Below are 12107 nucleotides of genomic sequence, written 5' to 3'. Positions count from 1 at the left end.
GGGGGCGGGGTCTGGGCGGGTCCGCCGCCGCGGGGCGGGGCCAAGAGCCGCGGGCCGTGGGGGGTGGGGGCGCGCGCGGCGCGGCGCGGGGGCGCGCTCGGAGGCGGGCGGGGCGCGGAGGCGCGCTCGGCGCGGGCGTTGTGGCGGGCGCGGGGGGCCGGGCGGGCGCTGCCTTGGCCCTGCTGTGCCCCGGGGAACGGTGCACGGGGCCGGGCCGGCCGCGGGGTGCCACGCGCCACTGGGCCGTGCTGTTCCTCGGGCTGGACGGGGTGCCGGGGTGCCGTGCCCCACGGGTGCCGTGCCCTGAGCCCTGCTGTGTCCCCAGGAAGACATGCGCTGGTCCAGGCAGGGCCCCGGGTGCCATGTCCCCTGGCGGCTGGGCTTTGGGCTGGGCTGGGACTCCAGGTGCCTTGTCGAGAAAAAGGATTGTAGCAGCTGGAAGCTATGGGCTCTGTGAGCTGGACCCCGTCCCTGCGCACAGCACCCAGCCACCAGCAGCAGGCACTGCCAAGCGCATGTCATGGGGGGCGCTGGGGGGGGGGCAAGCAGCACCTCCCAAATGCCAGTGAGAGCTCTGACAACCAGCGTCTGCAGGGTCATGTCTGGGGGACCAGCACTCCCCGGGCGGGGAGCTGGGCCCCCAGCAGGGCTCCCGGGGGGCACCGCGCTGCCCTCTCCCCCTGCTGCCCCAGGGACACTCAGCTCCTCCCCCCCCCGCCCTGTCTCTCGGGGGCACCCTGGTCCCTGTGTGAACGCGGAAACGCAGCCCTGCCATCGAGGCCGCACGGGAGCCGGTGCCAGGGCCGCCGCGGTGCCCAGTATGCTGCTATCGACGTCGCTGGGCAGTTGTCGGCCAGCAGCCGCGTCCCGGGGACTATTCCCAGGGTCCCAAGGACCATTCTGGCTGCCCGAGCCCCCCCGAGGGGTAGCACACGCTCGGGGCCAGCTCCCGGCCCAGGCAGACAGGGGAGGCTTTGGAGCGCCCCTCCTTGATGCCCGCTGGTGCCTGGAGCCCAGATGCTAGGGTGACGGGCACGCACCCACTCCACGCAGTGCTGGTGGGGCGCTGCTGCCCGGCCTGTGCCCAGGGCCAGCACCCAGGGCCCTGCACTCCTCTTCCACCTGGTCCTGCCGTGGGGCTTCTGCAAGCCATGCCAAAACCCGAGAGCAGCTCTCCTGCCCTCCCTCCGCGCCTTCCTGCCTGCTGCCTGCTGCCTCCTCCAGGGGTGGGCGGCAGTGAAACGGGGTGGGGGGGGAGGGAAGGGGCTGGCGAGGGCAGACAGTGCCCGGGGGCTTTTCTGCAGCGCTGAGATTGCAGAGGGGGGAGCGGGGCTGGCAGCTCCACAGGCAATTGCGCTCAGTAAGAGAAGTATTTTTTTATCGGGGTGGTGGAGGCTGGGATGCTTTTTATAAATACTGTACATAGGAGTAGCTCTTTCGGGACGCGTCGCGTTGCTCGCGGTAGCTCTGTATAGTGTATATACCTGCCCAAGGCAGCGGGTGGGGGAGCCGACCCCAGCTGTGGGGAGCCCGCCCGAGCGCCCGGCCCGGCCCTGCATGGCACCGGGGTGGCCACACTTTTAAATTATACGTGCAAATGAGAACTGTGCTGGAGAGGAGTCCAGCCACCGACACTGTTGGCAATAACAATAAAGACAATGTGAAGCCTGCCCGGATCTGGGGCGTTGCTGGGCCAGGAGAGGAGCCGGCCCCGGCCAGCACAGACACCTGCTCCCCTGGGCACAGCGCGGCTCCGGGGTGCCCGACCACAGGGGCAGCGGGGCCACAGGGACCTGGGGGGGCTTGTGCAGTGGGCGAGAGCCCCAGGGCTGGGCACAGGGTGCGCGGGGCTCCCAGCCCTGGGCCACATAGGGCAGCTTGGGCAACCCTGGGCGCCTGGGAGCCCGGGACCCCCGCAAACAGCACCCTGCTCACGGCGCAGCCCCCGGCCAGGCCACCCTGCCACGGGCAGGGGGGTCCTGCAGCCGAGGCCGGGGGCCCTGCGGGCGCCTGCCGGACCCCTTCCCAGGCCCAGAGCCCCGATGCCCCGGCCTCTCTCCCCCTCCGCAGGCATCCATTGCTGCCTTCATCCCACTGGCACCCAGGCCCTATTCGACGCCCGGGACACTGGGCCAGCTTGTACTGCTCATTAACAAGCCCTCATTAGTGCCGTAGCCTGGACAGCAGGGCTGTTGCCTCGCTGCCCGCCGACAGCCGTGCGCCCTGAGCTCCATCCTGCAACACAACTCGCGTCCCCGAGCGCCGAGCCCCGTCCTTCGAGGCATCCGTCCCCTGGGAGGCTGCATCGCCCATGGCTGCCCCAGGGGCAACCCTCTCGCTGGGGACCCCCCAGGCCCAAAACACAGCCCCACACTCCCCCTCCTCTCCCCTCCCCGCACCCACCAGCTCCCCCAGGTCTGCCACAGGCTGCACCCCAACGGCACATCCCCAGCGACGGAGCTGGACGTATGTCTGGACCCCCGGGAGCGCACACTGCACCTCATGCACGGCTTACGCAGGGCCCAGCCCGCCCCAGAGGACGTGGCACCCCAGAGCCCACACTGGCCCAGGGGACCCTGCTGTCTGCCTAGTGCACACCTCCCCTGGGGCACTGCAGGGGCCAACACACAGCACCCATGGGCCACGGCACCCCAGGCCTTGGCCTGGCCCGGTGCAAGTCTACCCTGGGACACAGCATGGTCCAAAGCACAGCACCAAAGCAACAGAGCACCCCAGGGCCCAGATGGCAGAATGCCTGGCGTCCCATGAAGGGGTGTCCCATGGGCCCCGGTGTCCCAGCACTCAGCCTTGCCCAATGCATGGCACCCAGGGGGCCCAGCCTGGCTCAGCACGTCTCCCACAGGACACAGCATGGTGCAGGGCATGGCACCCGTGGGGCATGACTCCCTGGGGGCCAGCCTGGCCAAATGCCTGTCTCCTCCATGGCACAGCAGGCCTCAAAGCACGGTACCCATGGGGCATGGCACCCCGAGGCCCAGCCCAGGACTGTGCATGGCACCCATGGGGGGTCACCTGCATGCATATACATTATTACCCTATAAATGCATACCTCCCCCAGGGCACATCATGGCTCGATGCATGGCACCTGGACGGCACAGCACTCTGGGGCCTGGCCTGGCCCAATGCATGTCTCCACTGGTGCACAGCAGGCTTCAATGCACGGCACCCCTGGGACACGGCACCCTGGGGCCCAGCATGGCCCAACGCACAGCACCGATGCGGCACGGCACCCCAGGGCCTGGAGCTCCAACGCACCTTTCCCTTGGGGCGCAGCACGGCCCAGCTCGCAGCACCCCTGCAGCATGGCACCCCCGGGGCCCAGCCCACTACGAGGCTCATCTCCCTGGGGACACAGCAGGCTTCAGGGCACGGCACCACGGGGCACAGCCCCCCAGGGCCCAGCCCGCCCACGGGGACAGCCGCCCCGCGGCCCAGCGTCGCCCAACGCACAGCCCCCAGCGGGCACGGACCTGCGCCCAAGCGCAGCCCGATGCCCGTCTCCCCGGGGACCCGGCTGACTGCACGGCATCCCCGGGACGCGGCCCAAGGCAGCGCCCGCCCGGCCCCCCGCAACGCCCGCTCCGAGCGCGCCCCCGCGCCCCGCCGCGCCGCGCCGCGAGCGCCCCCACCCGCCAGCGGCTCTTGGCCCCGCCCCGCAGCGGCGGAGCCCGCCCAGGCCCCGCCCCCCGCCCCCCGCCCGGGCCCCGCCCCGCCCCGCGCAGCGCAGCGCAGAGCCCGCCGGCCGCCCGCGGGGAGGGAGCCGCCGCCGCCGCCGCCGCCATGGGCTGCACCGTGAGCGCCGAGGACAAGGCGGCCGCCGAGCGCTCCCGCATGATCGACAAGAACCTCCGCGAGGACGGCGAGAAGGCGGCGCGCGAGGTCAAGCTCCTGCTGCTCGGTGAGCGCCGCCCCCGCCCCGGCCGAGAGCCGCCGCGCACCGGGCCCGTCCGCGGAGCCGCTCCTCGCCCGCGGGCCCCAGGACCGCCCTGCTGCTCGGCGGCACGTCCCGTGTCCCCGGCGGTGCCGGCTCGCGGGTCCCTGCAGGGTCCCGGGGCAGCGGGGCTGGAGGCCCCTCTGGAGGTTGCCGGTCCCAGCTCGGTGCTGCCTGCAGCCTTGCTGAGGGCGCCTGCCGTCCCCTTGCGCAGGTCGCTAGCGAAGATGCTCGGCGGTGTTGGCCCCGTGGTCCCGGGGGTTGTCACTCGCGACTGGTCTCCAGCTGGGCTCGGTGCACCCTCACGACCCTCCGAGCCTGGCAGCTGAGCCAGTTTTCAACCCGCCCCACGGCCCGCTTCTCTAGCCCTCCTTTCATGGGCTTGTCCCCAGGGACGGCAGACGCTGGTCCCCGAAGCTCGCAGGGCTCCCCGGCACCACACGGGGACATTCCCTGCGCCCCCACGCCCCTGGCAAAGTGGGGCCGTGAGCAGGCCTCTTCTCCGCTTCCAGGGACTGGTACGTGAACGGCAACTATCTGGTGATCCTGGTTTCCATCATCGTTATCCTGCCCCTGGCCCTCATGAAGCAGCTTGGTAAGTCAGGGTGCCGAGGGGTTTTGGGCGCAGAGCCCACGGGTGCCGAGCACGGCACCCTGCCCGGCCCCGCGGGGCCCCGCTCCTGGAGAGCTGCAGCTGTGCCAAGGGCGACGGTGCCCCACTGTGGCAGGCAGCAGCAGGTGCGGGAGGGGTGGGGGCAGGTGGGGGCCCGGCCAGCTTGGGGGCCCTGCCCTTGCCCACCGGTGCTCTCCTCTCTCCCCAGGCTACCTGGGCTATGCCAGCGGCTTCTCCCTCAGCTGCATGGTCTTCTTCCTCATCTCGGTGAGTGCAGGGGACGTGGCCCTGGGACGTGCCGGCGTCTCGGGCCACAAAGCACCCCTTCCCGCTGCCGGGCCGGGCATCCCCTGTGCCCGCACTGGATCCCCGACTCGTCTGGAGCGTGACCACGCTCTCATGAGCATTCCTGCTGCCTGCGCTCACAGGGGCAGGGTACGGGGCAAGCCTCACCGTGGGGGACCCACATCCAGGCAGCCCCAAAAGCACGGGGGGGCTGTTGGCACCCCATGGAGGGGACATCACCAGTCAGGTGCAGTGCAGGTGGTGCTGGTGACCCCCAGCTCGGGTGGCTGTTGCTGGGGGGAGCATCACTGGGCTCTGACCATCCCCCCCAGGTCATCTACAAGAAGTTTCAGATCCCCTGTCCTCTCCCCGCGCAAGACGTGAACAGCACAGGCAGCCACAACTACACTCTGGGCAGCACCAGCAACTACCAGAACGGCTACACCGTCCTCCAGGCCCCCGATGAGGGCACTTGCTCCCCCAGGTTCTTCACCCTCAACTCCCAGGTAGGGCCCTGGTGCAAGGCCAAGGACCAAGGTGGGCTGCACCTCCGGGTTGCACTGCCTGTGGCCCTGCAGAGAGGCAGCTGCCTCTCACTAGCCTGTAGCTGGGCTGGCACACAGCCACCCAAGCCCTCTCCCTGCCATCCCCCAGAGCTCTTGGCACCTACAAGTGGTCCCAAGCCCGCTGCACTGGTGCTCAACCACCTGCCTCTCTTGCAGATGGCGTATGCCACCCCCATCATGGCCTTGATGTGCCACCCTGAGGTCCTGCCCATCTACACCGAGCTGAAGAAATGAGTGCCAAGGAGGGGGCTTTGGTCCTCTGCACTGCTCCCAGGGCTTACCGTAGAAAGTGAGGAAATACATCAGGTACATGACCATGATGGAGATGTTGGAAATGCACTGCATCTTCTTCTTGGAGGGGCTGTGGGGGCCAGTGGTGTTAGTCCGTCACCTGCACCTTGTGGACTTGGCAGCCCCCGGGGCCAGGCCCGAAAGCTGGATGCCTGCTTGGCCAGGGCTGTGCTGAGGCTGTCTCCTAGGAGGGGCAATGCTGGGGTACCTTGGGTGAGCAGCTGCAGAGAAGCTCACCTCAGAAGAGTGAAATCTTTCAGAATTAAGCAAGTTCTTGCCCAGTAACTAAAATGACCAAACTGCCAAGCTGGAAGATGCAAATATGTCAGCTCAGCCAAGCAACCTTTGAAGCAGATCCACCAGCAATTGGACTGCTGAGGCTCTCATGCTTCCCACCGCAATTCAGCAGATGCCTGCATCGTGATGTCGGAGGAAGGATGAGTACTCTCACTGGCCGTTAGGTAACTTTGTTGCTCCTAAGTGTGTAAATTAGCAACTAGCAATTATCAAATTAGCAAATTAGTGAACTAGTGAATTAAGTAACCAGAGAATTAACAATTTAGTCTAGAGAAGGGATTAGCCCCTTGTTTGCTTTTATAACTTAATGAGGTCATAAAAATAAAGCTTGTTTCACACAGTATACTGCCCTGTAAACTGAGACATCACAACAAACTGTGACATGCCCCCCCCATGCCCACCCCTACCTGCCACCGCTTGACACTATCACCCTCAGCACAGCTGCAGCTCTCCAGGAGCAGGCACCGGTTCACGTACCCGTTCCTAGAAGCAGAGAGAGGGCTGCTCACAGCCCCACTTTGCCAGGGACAAGTCTGCAGAGGATACAAAACTGGGAGGAGTGGCTGAGGGTTGTGGTCCTATTCAGAGAGGCCTCAACAGGCTGGAGAAATGAAGTTCATGAACCTCATGAAGTTCAGCAAAGGGAAATGCAAAGCTCTGCCCCTGGGGAGGAATAACCCCATGCATCAGGACAGGCTGGGGGCTGACTGGCTGGAGGGCAGCTTTGCACAGAAGGACCTGGAAGTCCTGGTGGACAAGTTGGACATGAGCCAGCAACATGCCCTTGTAGCCAACAGTATCCTGGGCTGCATTAGGGAGAACATTGACAGCAGGTCAAGGGAGGTGATCCTTCCTCCTGACTCAGTTCTGGTGAGGCCACACCTGGAATGCTGTGTCCAGTTCTGGGCTCCCCCATAAAAGAGACATGGAGCAACTTAAGCGAGTCCAGCAAAGGGCTACAGAGACAAGTAAGGGACTGGAGTAGCTCTCATGCGAGGAAAACTGAGAGTGTTGAGACTGCTCAGCCAGGAGAAGAGAAGGCTCTGGCCAGTCTAATCAATGTATATAAATGTCTGAAGGAAGAGTGTAAGGAAGATGGGGCCAAACTCTACTCAGTGGTGTGCAGTGACAGGATGAGAGGCAATGGGCACAAACTGAAACACAGGAAAATCCACCTGAACATACAAAAACTTCATTGTTTTCTTAACTAAAAGAAATCCCTTCACTGTGAGGGTGGTGGAACACTGGAGCAGGTTACTCAGAGAAGTTGTGGAGTCTCCATCTTGGAGAGTTTCAAAACATGACAGGACATGGGCCTGGGCAGCCTGCCCCAGCTGGAGCAGGGGAGTTGGACCAGACAGCCTCCAGAGGTGCCTCCAGGCCCAACTACACTGTGACTCTGCAGGTACCCCAAGCTGGCACCCCTGAGGACCCCAGGACGTGCCACCGAGCAGTGGGGCTGACCCTGGGCCTGCCCTTGGGCATCCCCCCGCCAGCACCAAGCCTGGTCGCGATGCCCACCACCGTGGGGAGAGATCCCACCAGCCACAGCTCAGCATGGCGGCCACGCTGCTCTCGCCTTGCCCAGCCCCAGGGCACTACAGCAGGACCCTGCACCACTGGCAGGATTCCCCAGGCACGGTGGTCCCCCACTGCTGGTGGGGGACACGCAGGAATGGGGCTGGGGCCAGGCTGGGTGAAGGTGTCCAATGGGGTTGGGAATGGCACAGTGAGGCTGGTAATCACTGAGCAGCAGCTTGACCTCACGTGCCACCTTCTTGCCTTCCTTCTTGTCAGTCATCTGGGAGCACTCAGCAGCTGCCTTCTCCTCAGCACTCACAGTGAGCCCGTCATTCACAGTGTGCCCATCCCTCACACCCACGTGCACGCGACAGCTCATGGTGCCAGACCCAACAGCTGGATGTCCGCCTGGCGTGGGCAGTGCGGTGGGAAGAGCGCCAGAGGTGACACAGCTGGGCTGAGGCTGCCTGGCCAGGAGGGGTGATGCTGAGGTGCCCGAGGTGAGCAGCCGCAGGAAGGCAGGACAGCCCTGCGCAGGATCCCCCATTACCCCCAGGCACTAGAGTACCTCAGTGCAGGTCCCATGCCTGGGCAACCACAGAACATCTGCCTGCTGCCTTTCCCTGCGAGCAGGATGAGGCCCCGCTCACTCCCCACAGGCACCCAGCCCCAAGCCCCTCCCTGGCACTCACTTCTTCAGCTCGGTGTAGATGGGCAGGACCTCAGGGTGGCACATCAAGGCCATGATGGGGGTGGCATACGCCATCTGCAAGAGAGGCAGGTGGTTGAGCACCAGTGCAGCAGGCTCGGGACCACTTGTAGGTGCCAAGAGCTCTGGGGGATGGCAGGGAGAGGGCTTGGGTGGCTGTGTGCCAGCCCAGCTACAGGCTAGTGAGAGGCAGCTGCCTCTCTGCAGGGCCACAGGCAGTGCAACCCGGAGGTGCAGCCCACCTTGGTCCTTGGCCTTGCACCAGGGCCCTACCTGGGAGTTGAGGGTGAAGAACCTGGGGGAGCAAGTGCCCTCATCGGGGGCCTGGAGGACGGTGTAGCCGTTCTGGTAGTTGCTGGTGCTGCCCAGAGTGTAGTTGTGGCTGCCTGTGCTGTTCACGTCTTGCGCGGGGAGAGGACAGGGGATCTGAAACTTCTTGTAGATGACCTGGGGGGGATGGTCAGAGCCCAGTGATGCTCCCCCCAGCAACAGCCACCCGAGCTGGGGGTCACCAGCACCACCTGCACTGCACCTGACTGGTGATGTCCCCTCCATGGGGTGCCAACAGCCCCCCCGTGCTTTTGGGGCTGCCTGGATGTGGGTCCCCCACGGTGAGGCTTGCCCCGTACCCTGCCCCTGTGAGCGCAGGCAGCAGGGATGCTCATGAGAGCGTGGTCACGCTCCAGACGAGTCGGGGATCCAGTGCGGGCACAGGGGATGCCCGGCCCGGCAGCGGGAAGGGGTGCTTTGTGGCCCGAGACGCCGGCACGTCCCAGGGCCACGTCCCCTGCACTCACCGAGATGAGGAAGAAGACCATGCAGCTGAGGGAGAAGCCGCTGGCATAGCCCAGGTAGCCTGGGGAGAGAGGAGAGCACCGGTGGGCAAGGGCAGGGCCCCCAAGCTGGCCGGGCCCCCACCTGCCCCCACCCCTCCCGCACCTGCTGCTGCCTGCCACAGTGGGGCACCGTCGCCCTTGGCACAGCTGCAGCTCTCCAGGAGCGGGGCCCCGCGGGGCCGGGCAGGGTGCCGTGCTCGGCACCCGTGGGCTCTGCGCCCAAAACCCCTCGGCACCCTGACTTACCGAGCTGCTTCATGAGGGCCAGGGGCAGGATAACGATGATGGAAACCAGGATCACCAGATAGTTGCCGTTCACGTACCAGTCCCTGGAAGCGGAGAAGAGGCCTGCTCACGGCCCCACTTTGCCAGGGGCGTGGGGGCGCAGGGAATGTCCCCGTGTGGTGCCGGGGAGCCCTGCGAGCTTCGGGGACCAGCGTCTGCCGTCCCTGGGGACAAGCCCATGAAAGGAGGGCTAGAGAAGCGGGCCGTGGGGCGGGTTGAAAACTGGCTCAGCTGCCAGGCTCGGAGGGTCGTGAGGGTGCACCGAGCCCAGCTGGAGACCAGTCGCGAGTGACAACCCCCGGGACCACGGGGCCAACACCGCCGAGCATCTTCGCTAGCGACCTGCGCAAGGGGACGGCAGGCGCCCTCAGCAAGGCTGCAGGCAGCACCGAGCTGGGACCGGCAACCTCCAGAGGGGCCTCCAGCCCCGCTGCCCCGGGACCCTGCAGGGACCCGCGAGCCGGCACCGCCGGGGACACGGGACGTGCCGCCGAGCAGCAGGGCGGTCCTGGGGCCCGCGGGCGAGGAGCGGCTCCGCGGACGGGCCCGGTGCGCGGCGGCTCTCGGCCGGGGCGGGGGCGGCGCTCACCGAGCAGCAGGAGCTTGACCTCGCGCGCCGCCTTCTCGCCGTCCTCGCGGAGGTTTTTGTCGATCATGCGGGAGCGCTCGGCGGCCGCCTTGTCCTCGGCGCTCACGGTGCAGCCCATGGCGGCGGCGGCGGCGGCGGCTCCCTCCCCGCGGGCGGCCGGCGGGCTCTGCGCTGCGCTGCGCGGGGCGGGGCGGGGCCCGGGCGGGGGGCGGGGGGCGGGGCCTGGGCGGGCTCCGCCGCTGCGGGGCGGGGCCAAGAGCCGCTGGCGGGTGGGGGCGCTCGCGGCGCGGCGCGGCGGGGCGCGGGGGCGCGCTCGGAGCGGGCGTTGCGGGGGGCCGGGCGGGCGCTGCCTTGGGCCGCGTCCCGGGGATGCCGTGCAGTCAGCCGGGTCCCCGGGGAGACGGGCATCGGGCTGCGCTTGGGCGCAGGTCCGTGCCCGCTGGGGGCTGTGCGTTGGGCGACGCTGGGCCGCGGGGCGGCTGTCCCCGTGGGCGGGCTGGGCCCTGGGGGGCTGTGCCCCGTGGTGCCGTGCCCTGAAGCCTGCTGTGTCCCCAGGGAGATGAGCCTCGTAGTGGGCTGGGCCCCGGGGGTGCCATGCTGCAGGGGTGCTGCGAGCTGGGCCGTGCTGCGCCCCAAGGGAAAGGTGCGTTGGAGCTCCAGGCCCTGGGGTGCCGTGCCGCATCGGTGCTGTGCGTTGGGCCATGCTGGGCCCCAGGGTGCCGTGTCCCAGGGGTGCCGTGCATTGAAGCCTGCTGTGCACCAGTGGAGACATGCATTGGGCCAGGCCAGGCCCCAGAGTGCTGTGCCGTCCAGGTGCCATGCATCGAGCCATGATGTGCCCTGGGGGAGGTATGCATTTATAGGGTAATAATGTATATGCATGCAGGTGACCCCCCATGGGTGCCATGCACAGTCCTGGGCTGGGCCTCGGGGTGCCATGCCCCATGGGTACCGTGCTTTGAGGCCTGCTGTGCCATGGAGGAGACAGGCATTTGGCCAGGCTGGCCCCCAGGGAGTCATGCCCCACGGGTGCCATGCCCTGCACCATGCTGTGTCCTGTGGGAGACGTGCTGAGCCAGGCTGGGCCCCCTGGGTGCCATGCATTGGGCAAGGCTGAGTGCTGGGACACCGGGGCCCATGGGACACCCCTTCATGGGACGCCAGGCATTCTGCCATCTGGGCCCTGGGGTGCTCTGTTGCTTTGGTGCTGTGCTTTGGACCATGCTGTGTCCCAGGGTAGACTTGCACCGGGCCAGGCCAAGGCCTGGGGTGCCGTGGCCCATGGGTGCTGTGTGTTGGCCCCTGCAGTGCCCCAGGGGAGGTGTGCACTAGGCAGACAGCAGGGTCCCCTGGGCCAGTGTGGGCTCTGGGGTGCCACGTCCTCTGGGGCGGGCTGGGCCCTGCGTAAGCCGTGCATGAGGTGCAGTGTGCGCTCCCGGGGGTCCAGACATACGTCCAGCTCCGTCGCTGGGGATGTGCCGTTGGGGTGCAGCCTGTGGCAGACCTGGGGGAGCTGGTGGGTGCGGGGAGGGGAGAGGAGGGGGAGTGTGGGGCTGTGTTTTGGGCCTGGGGGGTCCCCAGCGAGAGGGTTGCCCCTGGGGCAGCCATGGGCGATGCAGCCTCCCAGGGGACGGATGCCTCGAAGGACGGGGCTCGGCGCTCGGGGACGCGAGTTGTGTTGCAGGATGGAGCTCAGGGCGCACGGCTGTCGGCGGGCAGCGAGGCAACAGCCCTGCTGTCCAGGCTACGGCACTAATGAGGGCTTGTTAATGAGCAGTACAAGCTGGCCCAGTGTCCCGGGCGTCGAATAGGGCCTGGGTGCCAGTGGGATGAAGGCAGCAATGGATGCCTGCGGAGGGGGAGAGAGGCCGGGGCATCGGGGCTCTGGGCCTGGGAAGGGGTCCGGCAGGCGCCCGCAGGGCCCCCGGCCTCGGCTGCAGGACCCCCCTGCCCGTGGCAGGGTGGCCTGGCCGGGGGCTGCGCCGTGAGCAGGGTGCTGTTTGCGGGGGTCCCGGGCTCCCAGGCGCCCAGGGTTGCCCAAGCTGCCCTATGTGGCCCAGGGCTGGGAGCCCCGCGCACCCTGTGCCCAGCCCTGGGGCTCTCGCCCACTGCACAAGCCCCCCCAGGTCCCTGTGGCCCCGCTGCCCCTGTGGTCGGGCACCC

General features: G+C 67.3%; 2 protein-coding genes across 2 annotated transcripts; one reads left to right on the top strand and one right to left on the bottom strand.

Moving 5' to 3' along the window:
* The first annotated feature begins 3719 nt into the window (after positions 1-3719).
* LOC135329628 (sodium-coupled neutral amino acid transporter 3-like) lies at positions 3720-6347 on the top strand. The gene is made up of 5 exons (XM_064518571.1): positions 3720-3919; positions 4465-4547; positions 4774-4832; positions 5183-5356; positions 5573-6347. The coding sequence occupies exons 2-5, from the start codon at positions 4535-4537 to the stop codon at positions 5648-5650; spliced, it is 324 nt and encodes a 107-aa protein (XP_064374641.1). The 5' UTR covers positions 3720-3919; positions 4465-4534; the 3' UTR covers positions 5651-6347.
* An 833-nt stretch (positions 6348-7180) lies between these two features.
* Positions 7181-10144, bottom strand: LOC135329627 (uncharacterized). Its single transcript, XM_064518570.1, has 6 exons — positions 9945-10144; positions 9317-9399; positions 9032-9090; positions 8508-8681; positions 8218-8291; positions 7181-7992 (listed from the first exon to the last, which is right to left on the bottom strand). The coding sequence occupies exons 2-6, from the start codon at positions 9327-9329 to the stop codon at positions 7557-7559; spliced, it is 756 nt and encodes a 251-aa protein (XP_064374640.1). The 5' UTR covers positions 9330-9399; positions 9945-10144; the 3' UTR covers positions 7181-7556.
* Between the last annotated feature and the right edge of the window lie 1963 nt (positions 10145-12107).

Source organism: Dromaius novaehollandiae, chromosome 12 (genome assembly GCF_036370855.1).
Source record: "Dromaius novaehollandiae isolate bDroNov1 chromosome 12, bDroNov1.hap1, whole genome shotgun sequence".
Classification (NCBI taxonomy): Eukaryota; Metazoa; Chordata; class Aves; order Casuariiformes; family Dromaiidae; genus Dromaius; species Dromaius novaehollandiae.
Note: the sequence above shows the minus strand (reverse complement) of the source record. Positions and strands in the feature narration are given on the sequence as shown.

What these genes read in the sequence shown, in the direction of transcription:
- LOC135329627 (XM_064518570.1), bottom strand. An exon ending in TGGTCTTCTTCCTCATCTCG is followed by an intron (nt 8,682 to 9,031) that starts GTGAGTGCAGGG and finishes CATCCCCCCCAG; the next exon opens with GTCATCTACAAGAAGTTTCA. An exon ending in TCTTCACCCTCAACTCCCAG is followed by an intron (nt 8,292 to 8,507) that starts GTAGGGCCCTGG and finishes CCTCTCTTGCAG; the next exon opens with ATGGCGTATGCCACCCCCAT.
- LOC135329628 (XM_064518571.1), top strand. An exon ending in TGGTCTTCTTCCTCATCTCG is followed by an intron (nt 4,833 to 5,182) that starts GTGAGTGCAGGG and finishes CATCCCCCCCAG; the next exon opens with GTCATCTACAAGAAGTTTCA. An exon ending in TCTTCACCCTCAACTCCCAG is followed by an intron (nt 5,357 to 5,572) that starts GTAGGGCCCTGG and finishes CCTCTCTTGCAG; the next exon opens with ATGGCGTATGCCACCCCCAT.